The 14917-nt window shown below is 36.1% G+C and overlaps 1 protein-coding gene across 1 annotated transcript in view; it reads left to right on the top strand.

Annotated features, from left to right (window-relative positions):
• The window catches only part of ANO5 (anoctamin 5), a 72662-nt gene that overhangs the window by 44709 nt on the left and 13036 nt on the right, over positions 1-14917 (top strand). Inside the window, exons 14-17 of the mRNA XM_025355794.1 lie at positions 1722-1944; positions 4302-4471; positions 5125-5222; positions 12205-12335. Of these exons, the coding sequence (XP_025211579.1) occupies positions 1722-1944; positions 4302-4471; positions 5125-5222; positions 12205-12335 (622 nt within the window). The remainder of the gene's footprint in view (positions 1-1721; positions 1945-4301; positions 4472-5124; positions 5223-12204; positions 12336-14917) is intronic.

Here is a 14917-nt window from a genome sequence, read left to right as displayed (position 1 = left end):
TCTTTAAAAATTGCTATAATTTCTTCAACAGGTGATTAAATGAGCTATGTTAACAGTGTTATCTGCAATGTCTCTTGAGTCCTTCCTTTCCCTCTCCCTCCCTGGTCTTTTTATCTTGGTTATAGCTCTTACACAAAATAAACTGTAATTTATAGGGATTTTCCATAATTAAACTTGGGAAAATATCTCGAGGAAGAGGAGATGCTTTGTCTTAAAGCCTGTCCCTCCCTGCCTCACAACACTTCATTTAAGTGATCACTTGAAATCAGGACAGAATAACAAACTTACTCTGATTCCAGACTCTTTGGTTAGTTTAGAAAAATCATGAATGTATCTTTATTTCCACTTTATTTCCTGCTCTTCCTTTTTCCAAATGTGTTCCCTCTTAACAGTTAATGTTTAATTTTAGGAAAACAGGCAGTGTTACCTTCTAAGGGGTTAGTTAGCATGTTGAAATATAAATAATTGACAGTTGTAGATTATAGTTTAGACTCACTAGTCCATAAACCCCATATGATTTATCTTTAACATTTCTTGTTAAAGATAAATCTATTATTTTCATATTTTAAAACAGTAAAAATATGTTTTCTTAGATTATGTAATAATCATTAAGGAGATGTGATAAAATAAAATGGGGAGAATCATTAATTCAGTACTCTCTTTTGAGAAATCTGGAGTATATCCCCAGAAAATTTGCTGGTTTTGATTTCTAGTTTTCATTTAATTTGACTCATTTCCTCAACTTTTAGAATAAAATTTCTAATGATTGATAGAAAGCCATCTTTGTGCTTTTGCAATATTGGAAGTGTACAAAATTTATACAGAACTGTATAAATTTCTAAACTACCAGGCATTTTAGAGCACTAATGGCAATATTCTGAGGGGAAGTGAAATGTAATATTGGCATGTATTTTTCTTAGGAAAATAAGTGATCTTGATTCTACATCTTCAACTTCAATGTAGAGCATGCATCAGCAAACATTTTCTGTAAAGGAGCCATATATATTTTTGGCTTTGTGCCACATATAGTCTCTGGAACATAATTGCCTTTACTTTTCTCTGTAACCTTTAGAAATGCCAAAGAAGGCTGGGCACGGTTGCTCACGCTTGTAATCCCAGCACTTTGGGAGGCCGAGGTGGGCAGATCACGAGGTCAGGAAATCGAGACCATCCTGGCTAACACGGTGAAACCCCGTCTCTACTAAAAATACAAAAAATTAGCCGAGTGTGGTGGCATCTACTAAGGAGGCTGAGGCAGGAGAATCGCTTGAACCCGGGAGGTGGAGCTTGCAGTGAGCCAACATTGCGCCACTGCACTCCAACCTGGGCAACAGAGCGAGACTCTGTCTAAAAAAAAAAAAAAATGCAGAAGAGCATTCCTAACTTAAGGACCATATAAGATCAGGCAAGGCCACAGGCGGGATTTGGCCTTCTACTATAGGTTGCCACTCCCTACTAGAGAATAAGCCTAGAGGATGAACAATGAAGACGTTTCTTTTAGACTTAACCAGCAGCTAGTATATGCCTTATCTTTAACCCTTTTACCTTGCCAGTGTTCACATCTTGCCATCTAGGGAAAGAGAGACTGACTTAGTTTGCTTTGCACATGAGACCTGCTAAACTTCATATAATGAGATTAACAGAATAATCAATATGTTAGATATGTATTCCTAACAGAGATGCAGAGACCCAAATAGCAGTTCTTTGTTTTCCTTTCCCAGATGTCTCTTGTCGTCACCAGTATGGTAGCTGTAATTGTATATCGCCTGTCAGTCTTTGCTACACTTGCTAGTTTCATGGAAAGTGATGCATCCTTAAAGCAGGTCAAAAGCTTCCTTACTCCTCAGATAACCACATCACTCACAGGATCATGCTTGAACTTTATTGTCATCTTGATCTTGAATTTCTTTTATGAAAAGATATCTGCGTGGATCACAAAAATGGGTAAGCTCGCCAAATCATTAGTGTGATTCTGAAGAATGATTCTTATTGATGCTATATGTCTATTTTGGATCAGCTCCCCAGGAGTTCATTTTCAAAGGGTACCTTTTAAGGCAATTTTTCTCTATAGGTAGACTCATATCTGCTATTTCAAAATTGCTTAAGAGCCACAATTCAAGGTCCATTATAACGGAAGCAGCAAAAAGAACTGGAAAAAAAAATAAGAATTTGGACTCTATTTATCTTTCTGAGTATTCTTGTCTTAATTCTCCTTTGATGGGTCTAGCTGAATCCTATGAAAAATAATCACTTTACTGAAGACACAGATAATTGTTATTTCATGTGTATGGTTCTTAGAAAGTATTGATTTTGGAAGTTATTCTGAAAAAACGGAAAAGTCAGCTTCTCCTAAATAAATCTAAATTTTAGTGCTTTTCTTTTCTACTGCCATCTCATAGAACTTGGATTATTTTCTTGTTAAAATATTAACATTTCTACTTAAAGCCACAAGGAAAGTAATCGAAAGGGATCACAGGTTAAGTGAGAGATTGAGTTAGGTAGAGCAGCACAGAGCACAGTTGCTTTTGCTCTTTTTCCTGGCAAGTTAGCAGTAAGATCGGAGACTCAAATCAAGGCATCAGCCTCTTCTCTGAGTGTTCACTCCAGGGCTCAAGCTCCTTTGAATCTGTTGTACATAGGCATCATGGCCGATGTCAAGCAAAAGACCACATTATTCAGTCAGTGCTGGAATGAGCACTGAGATGAGACTTTCATTATATACTATCTTCAAATTTGGAGTTCTCTCTCATTTTTACTTCTGCTGTTAACAGTGAGAAAATCACAGCAGATAAATTGCTTTTAAAAGCACCTAAAAACTCACTGTTTTCCTCAGTGGGGAAAAAAGAATCATTCAAGTTCACATTACAAGTTTTGTAGGAATACAGCTACATTTCACTAAAATGGGGGAGTTATCTGTGTCTTTAAAATATTTTGTGATACTTTCAGTATTGCTGAAAATGTCATGATTTGGCTGGATCAGCTCATGCTACTGGGAGATCATCAGCTCAGGAAAACATACTTTTCTACATTTTTGTGCTTCATGACCCTCTATTGCAGGGTGAAGATAATTTAATAGTTTGTTATCTTTAGAATTCATTAAATGACAGATCATGCTCATGCATTTTAAATAAAGGAGAGGGAAAATGTGTACTATTTCTGCCACTATTTGCTAATCATATTATTTTCAAAATTAATATAGCCATTGAATTCATGAGAGGGCAACACAATTCTGTTGGAAATCATCCCTGCCCTTGACGTGATCTTATTTTCTTCAAACCTGATTGTAAACAGATGAGTTCTAGTGGCTTATAGGATAGCAGATAGTGCTTGGAGATGAGCATAAGTTTCTTATTTGGTGTATTATTTCGTTTTCTTATTTGGTGTATTAGTTCGTTTTCACACTGCTATAAAGATACTACCTGAGACTGGGTAGTTTGTAAAGGAAAGAGGTTTAATTGACTCATGGTTCACATGGCTGGTGAGGCCTCAGGAAACTTAACAATCATGGTGGAAGGTAAAGGGGAAGCAAACACCTTCTTCATAAGGCAGCAGGAGAGAGAGACAGTACATGGGGAAGTGCCACACCTTCAAACCATTAGCTCTCAATTGGCCGGGTGTAGTGGCTCATACCTGTAATCCCAGCCCTTTGGGAGGCCGAGGGGGGCGGATCACAAAGTCAGGAGTTTGAGACCAGCCTGGCCAACATGGTGAAACCCTGTCTCTACTAAAAATACAAAAAAATTAGCCAGACGTGGTGGCACACGTCTGTAGTCCCAGTTACTCAGGAGGATGAGGCAGGAGAATTGTTTGAACCTGGGAGGCGGAGGTTCCAGTGTGCCAAGATCGCACCACTGCACTCCAGCTGGGTGACACAGTGAGATTCCATCTCAAAAATAAATAAATAAATAAAACCATGAGCTCTCTTGAGAATTCACTCAACACCAAGAGAACAGCATGGGGGAAACCACCCCCATGATTCAATGTCCTCCCACCAGGTCCCTCCCTTGACACGTGGGAATTACAATTTGACATGAGATTTTGCTTGGGACAGAGTGCCAGACCATATCATCTGGGTTTGAATTTCAAATTCTGTGTAACTCCAAGACAAGAATGCTGTCTCTCTGACTGTGGTAATAACAGCTTCCTAGGCTTTTCCAGTGGTTAGTTTAATACAAAGTGTATAACAGAAAATCTAACACAAATCTGTAGTTACTTGATGTTCACTTGTCCCAGGGAGTACGAAGTTCAAGGAAAAATAAGAAGATGCACTGAACTATTTTTTTTTTTTTTTTACTTAATAGAAATTCCTCGAACATACCAGGAGTATGAGAGCAGTCTTACCTTGAAAATGTTCCTGTTTCAGTTTGTAAATTTTTACTCATCCTGCTTCTACGTAGCTTTCTTTAAAGGGAAGTTCGTAGGCTATCCCGGAAAATACACATATTTATTTGATGAGTGGAGAAGTGAAGAGGTAAGAATTTCCTTCAGAGGTGAGGTGAGGTGTGTAGCTTCAATACCTCAGTATTAACCACTTTCTGTGTGCCAAGCACTGATTTGCATGCTAAAAAATTACAAAAGATACCTAGACACTGACTGTATCCATAGAGAGTATTGTTCACAGATGAATCCTGTCATTTGATAAACTTCTCAGTTTATTTTTGAGCAAGAAGTTACATTTTGCCTATGGTTTGGCAGTAAAATATGAGACATAAAATGACATAAAGTCTTTATTCCTAAAAATTTCCTGTAAGGGAAGACTGATTACTTTCTGTAGAAATGGTTCTACTATAGGTAGTAGAGTTAGAACAGATCCATGGTTTCCAAATTTTGGAGAATGGAAGATATAACAACTCCCAACCCTAACCCAGATATAAAGACTTAGAATTTTCTAAGAATGAGATCCAGAAATCTGTGTTTTTTAACACAGTTCACAGATGAATCTAATGCAGCTAGCCCGGCACTGGTCTGTGATCAGGTTTGGAGCTATTGGACTAAATATCTCTTAACCCTTCCAACCAAAACCTCGAGATTCTAATCTTATGGTTTAGGGTTTCCTTTAGATGTTGCAAATTTCCATCTTTTTGATCATTCAATTCTGTTTTCTCCCGTCTTGCTTCTGACTAGTGTGATCCTGGAGGCTGTCTTATAGAATTGACAACGCAACTGACCATTATAATGACCGGAAAACAGATTTTTGGAAACATTAAAGAAGCCATTTATCCGTATGTATGACTTACAAGCTTTTTATTTGATTTAAGTAACCATGAGAGATTTCCTCTGGAACAAGATGGAATTTTTTGATTATCATGATGCCTTTGTTAGAAAATGTTTAAGCCAAAAGAAAGCTTTATTTTTAATCAACAGTGAAGGTTGCATTAAGGTAATATAAACTCTTATTTTTATTTATTTATTTATTTTGGTTCCATGGCTGGCAAGGTTTTAAAAATTTATTTCACAAATAATAATTATCTGTATTTATGAGGTACAATATAATGTTATGAATACAATCTTTTAAATGTGCATTTTTGTTACTTTTCTCTCCTGTGACGATTTCACTGGGACATCTAAATGCTATATCCTCTGCAGTTTATTCTACACGCTGTGTATTATTTCTGGATATTACTAAAAGGTGAACTTTGTAAAAATATCCATGTGTCATGCAATCTAGACATAAAAATAGATTGTAAATGAAATGATGGAGACTTTCAGGTCAATACATGAAAGATTGCTCTCTGATCAAAACACAGCAATAATGAATACATTATAAAAAGAGAAAACTAAACTGACAATTTATCTCAAATAGTGGATGGACATTGTCATGGATAAAAAGAGAAAGAATTATAAAATCATAAGTCTACGATCCTGCACGGCTCCTAGTTAGGAAATGACTGTGTTGGGGCTTGGTATGCAATATAAAGTGGAGTAAAAGTGCTCCACTTAATACAGCGGCTCATCCAGTTTAACTGCACTTGAAGCCAGAGACTGAGTTTATTCTCACTCATGAAAGAAGATTGAAAACACCATCCCTGCACCTTCCCACCTCCAATATATACACAATTTCATAGTGCCACTCAGGGCTCTATTTCAAGTACTAACAAAAGAAGAGCACGGACTTATCCTCACAAATGGCAATAAATGTGAGCCTAACCTTCTAGTTTCATACTTAGATATACCACATCCATAAGGGAAATAGCCAAACCTTTTTTTTTTTTTTTTGAGACAGAGTCACACTGTGTCGCCCACACTAGAGTGCAATGGTGCAATCTCAGCTCACTGCAACCTCCGCCTCCTGGGTCCAAGCAATTTTCCTGCCTCAGCCTCCTGAGTAGCTGGGATTACAGGCACACATCACCACACCCAGCTAAGTTTTTGTAATTTTAGTATAGACAGGGTTTCACCATGTTGACCAGGCTGGTCTGGAACTCCTGGCCTCAGGTGATCCACCCGCCTCAGCCTCCCAAAGTGCTGGGATTACACGTGTGAGCCACAGTGCCTGGCCCCCAAACTTTTATTTTAAGTTCTAGCTCTAGATTGAGAACCCGGAGGACTGAATGGAGGCAATACCTAAACCAAACAGAAGATGAGGGATACATATGCACAGAGAGGGAGAGAGACAAAAGACAGGGGAGGTAAAAGAATAAAAAAAAAAAAAATTAACAACAAAAACCCCGAGCTTTCCTAATAACCAGAATTTCAAAATGTGATAATATTTAATGCTACAAAGGCTGTGAACAAAATCAATTATTAGAAAGCGAACTTACTCCAGCTGATATATCTAACTAGAATATTCTAGCAAAGCCCTTAAAAAATGATGTTGATAATACTAACAACATAAGGGAAGGTGATACTGTCATTAAAACAGATAAGGAAATAAATAAAAATGGACAGAAATGAAATAAGAATAAGTAAATATGAAATGGAAGCAATTGCACATACGTGAAAAATTATACTTTAAATAATGAATACAATAGATGAGAAAATTCCAGAGTACAATTCCAGCCTGGACATGTTTGAAGAATGTATTAGTGAATTGGAAAATAGTAGTGAGAAATACCTACCTTATACAGTGTAACAAATATATGACATTTAATAAAAATAAAATAAGGGTATGTTAGATTAAGAGGCTTCCACATTAATCTACTAGTAGTTCCAGAAAAAGGTAATTGAGTGAATGGTGAAGGAAAAAAATATTTGAATAGGTAATTGCTGAACATTTTTCAAAAATGAGGAAAAACACAAGTTTCAGAAATGGAAACAAATTCTGAGTATGAATCAAGATACTAGAATTCAATTCAAGACAATATAATTCAGTTCACACCCTGATTCATTATGGTGAAACTACAGAACACCAAAGATAAACCGACAATCTTTAAAAATCTTAGATGAAAAAGATTAACTTTATTCAAATGAATGTCGTCTATACTATCATCAGCTTCTCATCAATAGCATTAGATGCCAAAAGATAGTATTTTCAAGGTTCTCAGTGAAAATAATGTTCCCTTTTCATTTCTAGAACCAGGTTAACTATTATTTACAGTGCTGGTAAAATAGACATTTTTAGACATGAAAAGACTAGGAGAGTTTGCATGTATAGATTGTCATGGAAGGAACTACTGAAAGATTTTCTTAAGCAAAAGGAGATCACAAAGTGAAAGTACAGGATGGAAGAAACATTGGTTAGCACAGAATTTGTTAGCTCCAAACAAATGAAATAATTTTGTAGAATCTAAAATCATATAGAATTTATGTAGGGAGAACTATAAAATCTTAAAGAAATTTTAAAACTATATAAATGGTGAGAAATATCATGTTGGTGGTCAATTATCCCCAAATTGATATATCGCTTTATTGTTGCTATGATCAAAATATCAGCAGAATTTTTATAGGTATAGACAAGTGGATTCTAAAATGTATATAGAAGGCCAATTAACTAAAATAACCCAAAGAAGTATGATAAAAGAAGAACAAAGCTGTAAGAAATACCCTACTCAATTTGAACGCTTACTAAAAACTACATTAATCAAGACAATGTAGGGTTGGTGAAGGGATAGTTATTTAAACCAGTGGAACGGAGTAGAGATTGTAGAAACAGCTATTGCAGAAATTTGTGCTCTAGCCAAACAGGACCATTTAATTTAAGACAGGTGCAAAAACAATTCATTGATGAAAGAGTAGGCTTTTTTGTAAATGGTGTTGGAACAATTGGACATCCCATGTGCAAAATAATAAAAAGCTATGTGAAACTTACACCTCATTCATAAATGTACTCAAAATGGATCATAGACAAAACTAGTTTTTAAAAAAGCAAGGAAGTGATTATTATAAAATTTAAGATAATGGCTATGGACGTGGGGATTGAAGAATTTATAAATGGAATGAAGCACATGAAAGAGCTTCCGAAATTTCTAGCCATGTTCTCTTTCTTGAACTGGATGATCTCTTTTCCACTGTGACTTCAGTTACAGTATGCTCATCTGTTTGATAGTGTCTCAGAAATCACAGGTGCTTTTTCCTCTTTACATCATTCATTTTTCCTCTTTGTGTTTTAGCTTGAGTATAAGCAATATATAAATGTTCCTCTTAATCCACATTTGCTATAGTACTTCATACTGTCTTATTAATTTTTGTCAACTGGAGGCTATAAATGATATCTCATTTTAGTATAATTTTTTCTGATTAACAACACGAATAAGCATTTTTGGCCATATTTGTTTCCTTTTCGATTAAATGCTTGTTCATGTTGTTTAACCATTTTCCTACTTGTCAATCTTTTTTTCAATTTATTTCTATGAATACTTTTAAACCTCTGGTTACTGGTTTTTGTTTATTTGCTTCTTTTTTGGTTGTATATGTTGAAAACATTTTATTCTAAGATAACCGTCATCTTTTTATTTTTTAATAGTATGTTTAGGTCACAGTGTCACAACCACAGAATTATTGATATAATTCTTAGCTGTGGGGTACGGGTTATCCTTTGCATTGTAAGATGTTTAACAGCATCTTTGGACTCTATCCACTAGATGCCAGTAACCCATCCCTCTCCAGTTGGGACAACCAAAATATCCTCAGAGAGTGCAATTGTGTCATTGTGGGCAAAATTACTCCCAGTTGGAAACCATTGCTTTAGATGAACAAAATTACACAACTTTAATATGGTAGAATTTATCAGTCTTTTATTTTGTGGGTTAGCATTTTTAAACAATTGTTTAAGAAATATTTTCCTACCCGGGATTGTAAGACATTTTCATTATTATTTCCTATATCTGTTAAAGTTATGCCAAAAGTAAGGTTCTGGGCAAAATACTGGATATACAGATGTACTGATAAAAAGTTATATGGAAACACACAGACATATACAAAGATATTCTCATATACTTACTTCTAAATTTTTTATACATTCTAACATTATTGTTTTTCACTTTCAAATTCTAAATCCATATGGACAGGATTTTTATGTTTGATATGAGATACAAGTCTATTTTGTACATATATGTGTATATATATCTATAAACTATATATTGTATAAACCCTAATATTACCATTTATTGAAAAGTTCCTTTTTCCTGTGCTCCATCATCTAGAATACTATTCATCTACATACAATATTATCTACAATACTTTTTATGCCATATAAACACTATCCACATGCCATATAAACACTATCTACATGCCATATAAATACTGTCTACAATTATACCAAGTGCAAGGCTATTTCAAGTTTTCCATTCTATCCCAAGATTTGTTTATCCCTGTACCAGTACAGCAATCTCTCTCTTTTTTTAACTGTTAAGTTCAGAGGTATATGTGCAGGTTTGTTACACAAGTAACTTGTGTCATGGGGGTTTGTTGTATAGATTATTTTATCATCCAGGTATTAAATCTAATACCCAATAATTATTCTTCCTGATCCTCTCCCTCTTCCCACACTCCACCTTCTGATAGGCCCCAGTGTGTGCTGTTCCCCTCTATGTGTCCATGTGTTTTCATCATTTGTCTCTCACTTATAAGTGAGAGCATGTGGTATTTGGTTTTCTGTTCTTGCATTAATTTGCTAAGGATAATGGCCTCCAGCTCCATCCATGTTCCTGCCAAGAACATGATCTTATCTTGTTCTTTTCTATGGATGCCTAGCATTCCATGGTGTATGTGTACCACATTTTCATTATCTACTCTACCACTGATGGACATTTAGGTTGATTCCATGTCTTTGCTGTTGTGAATACAGTACTACAGTCTCTTAATTAATACAGTTTTCTAAGTCTTGATATCTTGTGGGGCAACATTTATCAACTTATTTTTTATCTGTAGAACTGTCTTGGCTATTCTTGGTCTTTTATCAATCTATATAAATTTTATAAACATCTTGTCAGATTTTACATGGAAAAATAATTTGGCTTTTTCATTGAAATTATATTTTAATTGTTTCAATATAAACCATTGAATTTTTAAAAATAATACCAAGCCTTCTTACTCGTGAACACTTAAAATGGACTTTAATGAATTCTAATAAATATTTTAAACTTCTACATATAGGTCTTATAAATCTTTTGTCACATCAATTTCTAGGTAGTTTTTATTTGCTATTGTAAATGATATATTTAAAAAAATATATGTTTTCTACTTGTGTGTTGTGGGTATAGAGGAATGAAATATATTAATAAATCCTAATATTATTTCTAATTATTTTGTCTGACTTCACTTGGGGTTTCTATTCAATCACATCACTGTTAATAATCACGGATTTCTCCTTTATTTCCAATGATTTTGCCTTTCTTATTTTATTTTACGCCTAAGATCTCCAGTAATCTTGAATGTGATCATGCAAATTCTTATTTTGTTCTTGATTCTAAAGTGAATGCTTCAGACTTTTCCCTATTATGAATGATGTTTGCAGCCTGGTGCATTGGCTCATGCCTGTAATCCCAACACTTTGGGAGGTTGAGGAGGGAGGATCGCTTGAGCCCAGGAGTTCAAGACCAGCCTGGGCAACAAAATGAGACCCCATCATACAGAATAAAATTTAAAAATTAGCCAGGCAGGAAGGCACATGCCTTTAGTCCCAGCTACTTGAGAGGTGGAGGCAGGAGAAAAGGTCAAGGCTGCAGTGAGCTGTGATTGCACCACTGCACTCCAGCCTGAGTGGCAGAGTGAGACCCTGTCTCAAAAAAGAAAGAAATAAAGGAGACAGACATAGAGGAAGATAAAAGGAGAGAGAGAAAGAGAGAGAGTGAGAAGAAGGGAGGGAGGGAGGAAGGAAGGAAGGAAGGAAGGAAGGAAGGAAAGAAGGAAGGAAGGAAGGAAGGAAGGAAGGAAGGAAGGAAGGGAGGGAGGGAAGGGAAGGGAAGGGAGGGAAGGGGAAGGGAAGGAAAAGGAAGGAATGAAGGAAGGAAAAGAAAGAGAAAGAAAAAGAAAAAGAAAGAAAAGAAGGAAAAAGAAAGAGAAAGGAAGGAAGGGAGGAAGAGAAAGAAAGAAAAGAGGAAGGAAGGAAGGAAGGAAAAGTTTGCCCTAGGATTTTAGTAGATATTTCTGATAAGATTGAAATAATTTTTTTTTCTGTTTCTACTTTTCTTTCCTAAGTAGGTTTTAATACATCAAATACATTTTTCTGCATCAATTGAGATGATTTTATATTTTTCACCTCAAACCAGTCAATGTAATATATTTATTGATTTGCTAATTTTATTTTCTTTTTTAAAACTCTCTTTTTTAAAAAAGTAATACATTCTCAAGATATATCATCTTTTTATATAGCATGGAATACAGTTGGTTAAAATTTTGTTTAATGTTATTGTATTTATTTTCACATTATTTAAGTCATTTCCTATTATAATCAATTTCATATTTGTTTGAATTTTCTTCCGAGCATCATGACAGCATCAGGATTAGTAAGTGGTTTTTAGTGATAACCCTCTCCTCCACTTATTCCTTAGCCATGCTGTCTCTGAGTGAATATATTTCTCTGAACAGAGTAAAGATTGTCTTATTTTCTCGATCACCCTAATAAAGAACTCTTGACTTCTGCATGTATCATGAAAAGAACACTAGATTTTGATTTGCGCTTTGGCTGGAGTCATTTCCCTTTGCTCTGTGATCTTAAGTTTCTCAATCTCTAATTTCTGCTAGGTTCCAGATCTAACACTCTGATTCTCTGATCGTTTTCTTGTTAGTTACATTTCATATATTAACTTTTATCATTTCCAACAGCTTGGCTTTGAATTGGTGGAGACGCCGAAAAGCTCGGACAAACTCTGAGAAGCTGTATAGTCGATGGGAGCAGGATCATGACCTTGAAAGTTTTGGACCCCTTGGGCTTTTCTATGAGTACTTAGAAACAGGTAATTTTTAACCACTGTTCTGAAACATAGAGTCGGCATGAATGAGTGGTTTTTCAGCTCCTGATATTTCTTTCTGCCTTGCACGTGGTAGGTGTTCAATAAATCACTGGCTGATTGGCAAAAATGATAAGTGGAGGGATATAAAGAAAATTTGTTCCCTATTTCCCTGTTCCATCAAACAGACTGTGGAATAAAGTTTAGTTTCAAAACACTAATCTCAGAGACATAATTCCTGTTAATTGAATGTTAATATTGTTGAACCAAATCAAGTAAGAGTCGTTTTTTAACACCCATCTCAAATTCGCTTTGATGGCTGTTTCTCCATTTCTTTGCCTCAGTGACAGCTCAAAGACAAAATAAGTTGCTTGGAAAAATTTCCAGAGTTTGACTTGCAGTTAGTGTATGTCCTTTCTGTGAGGCTAAAAGTAAGGCTAAAAGTGATTATGTAAGGGAAATACAAGCTGAACACAAGAAACATCCAAAACATTGCAAGGTTTGAATAGAGAAGAGACTCTTGAGGAGCAACTTTCAGAGAGATTTTTCCAGGAACTGCTTATATGGTCTGCTCAGAGTGTTTTATCTCAAGCAACTTTCTCTGTTTCTCTCATAGAATTAAGGAAACTGTTTGTTTGTTTGTTTGTTTGAGACAGAGTCTCGCTCTGTCACCCAGGCTGGAGTGCAGCAGCCCGATCTCGGCTCACTGCAGCCTCTGCCTCCTGTGTTCAAGCGATTCTTCTGCTTCAGGAAATGGTCTCGATCTCCTGACCTCATGATTCGCCCACCTTGGCTTCCCAAAATGCTGGGATTACAGGTGTAAGCCCCAGTGCCCTGCCAAGAAAAAAATTTTCTTACCTTTCAAGAGCCTGTAAAACCATGGTAGAATGCATGAGATGATCCAAAATTCTTCATGCTTCTCCAGTGCAATACATTTATGTGACACATGGATTGAAATATAAATTTAGGACAAATAGAATCTATTTTATACAACTCTTTGTAAGCTCAGATAATCTTTGCTTTATAAGGTGATGAGGCTATAATTTTTAATTAATTGTGTAAGTTTCAAATGAGTTTGCACATACCTGCATCAGAGATTATTACTGACATTAAAAAGTTGAAACAAAGGTTTCTTAAGATTGTTTACCACTTATTAAGACATAATTAATTTATTCTGAAAACTTTATATATTATCTCTGATTTTGAAACAATTTTGCAGAGTATTCATTATTCTACACATTTTATTGTTGTGGATTCTGAAACTTGCATAGTTTAATAAGATTTTTATGGACCACAAAGATTTTAGGTAGAGATATTAGATGTGAACCTAGAAAGTTTGTGTTGCTTCTACATAATACTTCCTCTTCATTTTCTACCTCGTAGGTTAGGTAGAGAAAGCAGGGAACAAAGGAAATTAATATGTACTTTTTTCACTTGATAACAAGACCGATTCAGTCAGATGAGAGAAACTAAATTCCAGAAACATTTGAAACATATTTAAAAATGGAAGAATAATGGAATTTTTTTTATTTTCTCCTTTAATGGAAAGCCATTTCCATTAAATGGCTTTTTATTTTTTTTCTTCAATCATTTGGGAAGCTTGGGCTGTTAGTTGCATGGGTTCTTTTTTTTTTTTTTTTTTTTTTGAGACGGAGTCTCGCTCTGTCGCCCAGGCTGGAGTGCAGTGGCCGGATCTCAGCTCACTGCAAGCATGGGTTCTTTTACCCAAAACATTGTTGTAAACAAAAGAATAAAAGTGTGGGGATAAGCCAACTTACACAGATGTGATCCTCCATTGAGTCTTAATGAAGACAGAGAATAAAACTTATTTAGAAAGATGTCATGATAGTAAGGAGAATCAAGACCTTAACAAATTTCTTATTCTAGAAGATGTATATTTCCATTTCCAGCACACACACACACACATACACACACACACACACACCCAGATGGCTGCTGGGAATATACAAATGAATCAGTCATTATGCCTGATCTCAAAAAGTAGATTGAATCTAAGATGGCAGAATAGGAACAGCTCCAGGCTACAGCTCCCAGCATGAGCGAAGCAGAAGACAGGTGATTTCTGCATTTCCAACTGAGGTACAGGGTTCATCTCACTGGGGCGTGTTGGACAGTGGGTGCAGGACAATGAGAGCAGCCCACCGAGCGAGAGGTGAAGCAGGGTGAGACATCACCTCACCTGGGAAGTGCAAGGGGTAAGGGAATTCCCTTTCCTAGCCAAGGGAAACCATGACACACAACACCTGGAAAATCAGGTCACTCCCACCCTAATACTGTGCTTTTCCAAGGGTCTTAGCAAATGGCACACTAGGAGATTATATCCTGTGCCTGGCTCAGAGAGTCCCATGCCCACTGAGTCTCCCTCATTGCTAGCACAGCAGTCTGTGATCTAATTGCAAGATGGCAGCGAGGCTAGGGGAGGGGTGCCCACCATTGCTGAGGCTTGAGGGGTAAACAAAGTGGCCAGGAAGCTCGAACTGGGTGGAGCCCACCACAGCTCAAGGAGGCCTACCTGCCACTGTATACTCCACCTTTGAGGACAAGGCATAGCCAAACAAAAGGCAGCA

This window comes from Theropithecus gelada, chromosome 14 (genome assembly GCF_003255815.1).
Source record: "Theropithecus gelada isolate Dixy chromosome 14, Tgel_1.0, whole genome shotgun sequence".
NCBI classification, from domain to species: Eukaryota; Metazoa; Chordata; class Mammalia; order Primates; family Cercopithecidae; genus Theropithecus; species Theropithecus gelada.
Note: the sequence above shows the minus strand (reverse complement) of the source record. Positions and strands in the feature narration are given on the sequence as shown.